The following is a 6,000-nucleotide window of genomic DNA, read 5'->3' as shown; positions in this document are numbered from 1 at the left end:
AAGGAAGGAAGGAAGGAAGGAAGGAAGGAAGGAAGGAAGGAAGGAAGGAAGGAAGGAAGGAAGGAAGGAAGGAAGAGAAAAAGAAAGAGAAAAATTAAATTAAATTTAAAAATAAAAAAAAGAATTATCTAGAAATAACCCACATGCAGCCTATATAAGCTCCTATCCCAACTTCCTCTCTTGTAGTCAAGTCTCAAGTCCTGGAACAATACTATATCCCCCTCCAGGGTTCAAGAGGATGGCTCTGAAGAGTTAGTAATGATTTTCTAGTGCCATCAGCTTGAGTACCTGCTGGTATACTTAGTTCCAAGATTATCATATGAGAATCTGTAATGCCATGCACAGAAGCTTTCCAGAAGAAATGCTACTGTGAACAGCATTTAAGGTTCTGATTACTCAGTATAGTGATCACTCTATTCCATAACAAAAGCAAAACATACATGGAAAATCAAGGTACAGCATTCACAATATTATAATTTATCACAGAAAATCACAATATAATATTCACAACATAGTCTCAAAGTAAAATAGTCATTCTTAAGTTAACTCAATTAGTCACTTATCAGTAGTTTCAAAGTACAATAGTCAAAGTCTTCCACTCATGGGGCAAAGTCTTGATTAACTCAGTCACTTATCAGTAACAATATCTCAAAGTACTCAAAGTACAATCAGTCAATTATTCAGCAAAGTCTTACTAAGCATCATACACAAAACCCCCTACCCCTTAGGTCACTAGTAAACTATTATTTCATAATTACTCAGTACCCACAGAGAGGTCTTTTAATCTTAACTTGGGCCCGGTTCTCAGATTCCCTGGATCCCCTTCCATGGTCCCAGATTCTACCTGGATTCACCAGACTGTCACCTGGGTTCAACGGCAGACAGCTCCCAGTTCCTTGACCAGCTCCCTGGGCAGGTCCTGCTCCACACTTGGTATTCACAAGGTCTGATACATGTCAGCTCCTTCATCATTTCTGCTCCAGGGAATTCAAGACTCAACCAAGCCGCAAACAAAGTCTCAGTATTTCAGTCATGCTTCAGTCACCTGGGCTCCTGGCTCCTGGGCTCCTGGGCTCCTGGCCTCCTGGCTCTGGGCTCCTGTTCAGAAGAAGCTCCACCACCAACACAAGTTCTCAGGACTCAGTTCTCCATTCTTCTGTAGCTGTTCTGCCACCAGATCTGGTTCTCAAGGAAATTCTGACTGTGCCTCTCTGGGGCTTTTCTTATATACACAGTATTACCTACGTCCTTCAGCCAACCCCTTCCTGTTACTTCAGTAAGAGGAGACAGGAGTTCATACCTTCTGTTTTCCCAACAGAGGCTTGATCAGTTACTAAGTGCTAATCCTGCTACTTTTGCCAACACAAAGGGATCTTCAAATTCAAATTACGTTACCATTACAGAATCATAATAGTCAGCAAACCTTAAGAAATTTTTAGAAAAGAGTACTTATTCCCTAAATTATGCAGTAACAACAGTTGGTACAAAACATCCCTCCAAAAGTCTGTAATATCCTTACTCTCCAAACATACAAAGGCCAAGGGAAAATAGGCTCAAGCTTAGGGAGCATGTTTGGAAAAATGGTAGCACAGATCCTAGTTGCTGAAAGACCTTTTTGCCTATTGCTATGGTGCTCAAGAAGTTCTCAAAGGTTTTCTTTGCCTGCAGAAGGCTTCAGATTATTTCTAATTTGCTCAATTCCAATTATATTCCAATTTTTCAGGGTCTTTAAAGGAAATAAAATGGTTGGTGTCACTTTTTCTGGAGAAAGGGCAAAAGTGAATTAATTTATCCACAGGTACAAGTTCAGGCTAGAAAACTTCAAAAACATATGGAATGTATCCTAATCATCCACAAAAAAAGAAGAAAAAAAAGTTGATGGCAAACTGCCTTGCTTTGCTCCATGGCGAACACAAGCTATCAATCACGGCATTTTCACTTTCACAACTCCTGAGAGAAGAGAAAATGAATTTATCATGGGGAGCCAAATCCCATACCAATGTGCCATGTTTGGTGGTGCAGCTCCAGTGCCCTTCTATTTGAGGTTAATTTTCTCATACAGGAGGGAGGATCTACACTCACAGTCCATTCTGTTCAGCCTTTCCTACTTAACAGAAAACTCCATTTTTAACATGAGAAACTTGAAACAGAAAACAGCAACTGAAGCTGAATTCTATATGCGCTGAGCCTAACTTAAAATATGACTTTCAACAGATAATGAAAAGTTATCTCTTGTTACTTTTATTCATTTTTATGGAAGAAATGCAAATGACTTCTTCAAAATGATGATATCCAGATAACCTGATCTAATGTCTCAAGCCACCCTCTACAGAGGTCTCCAATTATGCTCAAACCCTTTTGTTGGGAACATTATAACCTAGAATTGTACTGCAAACTTGGCATGTGGAAATCCTGAGGATCCTACAGAATTAATAATAATAGCATTCTTGGGGAGGCTAGGTGGTGCAGTGAATAGAGCACCAGCACTGGAATCAGGAGGAGCTGAGTTCAAACCCAGCCTCAGACATTTAACACTTACTAGCTAGCCGTTTGACCTTGGAGAAGTCACTCGACTCCAAAGGCTGGGCCTTTTCCCCCTCAAAAAGCAATAATAATAATAATAGCATTCTTATAGCACTTTAAGGTTTGCAAAGCACTCTGCTTATGTCACATCATTTAATCCTCACAACAACCCTTGGGGTATATGCTATTATTATTCTGATTTTACAGGTAAGGAAAGTGAGTCTGAGCAATAGAAAGTGACTTACCTAGAACCACAGTTAGCAAATGTCTGAGATAAGGTTAGAACTCAGGTCTTCCTGATTTCAAGTCCAACACGTTAGCCAATGTATTACTAAGTCACCTACCATATTATACAATGTAATGGGCACAATTGAAATCTCTGAAATTCAATGCTAGAGCAGAGAAGAGTGATGTATCACAATTGAGCATCAGTAAGTTAACCTGAAGGATATGCTATTTGCCCATAGAACTCTATAATCAAGATATTTTCCTAATTCTTTGCTTGGAAAAAGTATCTTTTAATAGTAATAGTAGCTAAAAATCTGTATAATGCTTTAAGGTTTGCAAAGTGCTTTATATATTTTTTTCATTCTCACAACAACCCTGTGAAATAAGCACTATAATTTTCTCTATTTTACCAATGAAGAAACTGAGGCTGAGAAAGAATTAGAGACTTGCCTAGGGTTTCTTTTTTTTTTTTTTTTGCATTTTGGAGGGCAGTTGGGGTTAAGTGACTTGCCCAAGATCACATGGCTAGTAAGTGTTAAGTGTCTGAGATCAGATTTGAACTCAGGTCCTCCTGACTCCAGGGCCAGTGCTCTATTCACTGCACCAACTAGCACCCCCTTGCCTAGGGTTTCATAAGTGTCAGGTGAGATTAGAACTCAGGTCTTCTTGATACCAAGTTCAATAGCACACCCTATTAAGTAACTGATATGTTTTAATTCTACCACCACCACCCCAACTCACAAAGCAAAGATGCAGAAACAACTACATCAATTTCTCTTATAACTAGTGTTTGAATGGAAACATCTCACAGGATAAACTATTGACTTGTTTCTCTGTTTGGTTTTGCCTTTTCCTCTTTTATAGTCATCTACTGCCAAGGACAAGGATGAACAAAATCTAACGGTAGGAAGCAATCAATGCTTGTGTTTATATCTGCATGTCTTCCTACAGAGAATGGGGGAGTTGGGGTGGGGATAAGAGTGGGAGGAAAGAGGGAATTGATGGGTATGACAAATTATCCCTACCGTTGGATATTTAGAAGTTTTAATCTGCTAGTGGGTTTTCATAAGATGCTCTACAATTAGAGATAATTGCATTCCAACATAAACTGACAAATTATTCATGCTACTAGGTTTCAAAAAAGTTGTCATCTTCACTTTTGTTTGGCATGAATTTCCTTGGAAATTGAAATAACAAAATGCTTCCTAAACAAGTCCCAGGAGTGCAGTGCTGGTATTTAGAGACTGTTAGGTGATCTGTTCCTTCTATTTGATACATAAGGAAGCAATCTGCCTCCCACCTTTCAGGATCTGCAAGCATTTTTTGAATAGGCAAATTTTTACCGATTAGAAGAGAAACATTATTGGAAGGAATCTATTCAGTGCTACTTGCATGATTCCTGCTCAGAACAAGCTCCAGTTTTGAAGCCACCAGTGGTCATGTGTGCATCACTGAGTTCTATAGTAAAAGGGAATTAGAAGAACAAGTTTTGAAATTCCTTCTACATACACACACACACACACACATATGGATATATACATAAAAATATAGATAAAAATATATGCAGATCTAGATACATATACATATGTAGATAATAGATAAGCACTGAGAGAACAATTCTGTATAAGAAAGCTCTGCTTATGTCCCTCCAGTTAACTTTGTTAGTTCTTGATCTGTTTTTGACAAATGTTCTCCCAAAAATACTCTTTCCAGACCTAATCCAACTAGCAAGCAACTCTTTATAAAGAGATATTTATATTATAGGTACTAAGAGAGAAGATCTTCACATTTATTTTGTTTAATGATAGACAACAATTACACTTTGACACAATTCACCATTCCCTTCCTCAAACCTGGCAACTACCTTCATTTTTTTAAAAAAACAAATATCCATGGGGCGGCCAAGTGGCACAGTGAGTAAGAGCACCGGCCCCGGCATCGGGAGACCCAGGATTGGTTCCAGCCTCATATACTTGACACCCACACAAAATAACTGAACATGTAACCTGGAGCAAGTTACTTAGCCCCAATTGCTTAAAAAAAATATCCAACAAAACCAGATAATACAAGAAAAGACTTAGAGTTTGGAAGGGAAAGGAGTCAGTGTAGAGATGGATGCCTGCATGTGACACCTTCTATTTTGTCCTGGTGTGTTCAAAACACTTGTTTTCACTTGATAATTCACTACTAAGAAACCTCTTTCCTCTCTAGCTCATGAAATCTGGAAATGTTATTTCCAGCAATATAGTCATTACTGCAAAACTCCACTACATAAAGTGTTTGGATGCCCTGTGGAGTTTGATATAATGACATTTTGTATAAGTCAACCTACATAAGGGTTTCATGTAGAGTGCAGGGAAGCTTGGAGAAAGCACTTTATTTTCATCTGACAAGAGTTGCATCAAACTTTTCTTCCAAAAGTCAGATGAAAGTGTAAGTTCCTACTTTGTCTTGGATTTTTATCTGGATAAATTTGACCTGCCTACCTTTCTTTCTCATTTATTACAATAATCCCTGAAATAGTGAAGGGATTGTTGTTGTACAGTACAAAAGGGCACCAAAAAAGGTAGGCGAAGAGTATGGTGCAGAGAATAAGACTTTTTTAAGGGCTTAGTAAGAAAAAACTTTGTAATTTTTATTTTTAAAGAAAAAGAAAACTAATTTGGAATGCTATTTCTTTAATTCTTCATGGAATCTAGATGATTTTTTTTGTCCCAAATTGCTTTTCCCAGTCCCTCTTAATTCTAATTCTTTCCCTCTGTTAACTGTTTCCTATTTATCCTGTATATAGTTTATTTATAAGTATGTATTTGTTTGCTGTCTCCTCCATTAGATTGTAAACTCCTTGAGCGCAAGGTCTGTCTTTTCCCTCTTTGTGTATCCCCAGTGCTAAGCACAGTGCCTGGTACAAAGCAGGCATTTAATAAATGTTTTTTGACTTACTGTTAAGTAATATTATTTAGTAAAACTATCATAAATCTGTAGTCCTTTCTAACAGACCTCAGAGGTCATCAAGTTCAGGCTTTTCATTTATAGATGGGAAAACCAAGGCTTAGTGAGGTAAGAGACTTGCCCACCACAGCATGGGTAATTAAATCTCTGACGCAATTTTAGAACCTACAACCTGTGGCTCCAGAGCCAGTATTCCCTCCATGGTACCACACTGTTTCCTGGCTTCAGTTTAATACCCTTGAAAATAGCCCCTACTGGATATGTGCCAGGCACTTTTTTAAGTTCCTTGAGTATACA

At 38.2% G+C, this 6,000-nt stretch overlaps 1 protein-coding gene across 3 annotated transcripts in view; it reads left to right on the top strand.

The window, feature by feature from the left end:
• SLC24A2 (solute carrier family 24 member 2) overlaps window positions 1-6,000 on the top strand; it is a 330,161-nt gene that overhangs the window by 155,621 nt on the left and 168,540 nt on the right. For all 3 annotated transcript variants that reach the window (XM_069088075.1, XM_069088076.1, XM_069088074.1), the window contains exon 3: window positions 3,616-3,654. In XM_069088075.1, the coding sequence (XP_068944176.1) occupies window positions 3,616-3,654 (39 nt within the window). The remainder of the gene's footprint in view (window positions 1-3,615; window positions 3,655-6,000) is intronic.

This window comes from Petaurus breviceps, unplaced genomic scaffold (assembly GCF_028583685.1).
Source record: "Petaurus breviceps papuanus isolate PSGF00001 unplaced genomic scaffold, PetGlider_PUasm1.0 184, whole genome shotgun sequence".
In the NCBI taxonomy this organism is placed as follows: Eukaryota; Metazoa; Chordata; class Mammalia; order Diprotodontia; family Petauridae; genus Petaurus; species Petaurus breviceps.
This window is presented reverse-complemented; position numbering and strand designations above follow the sequence as displayed.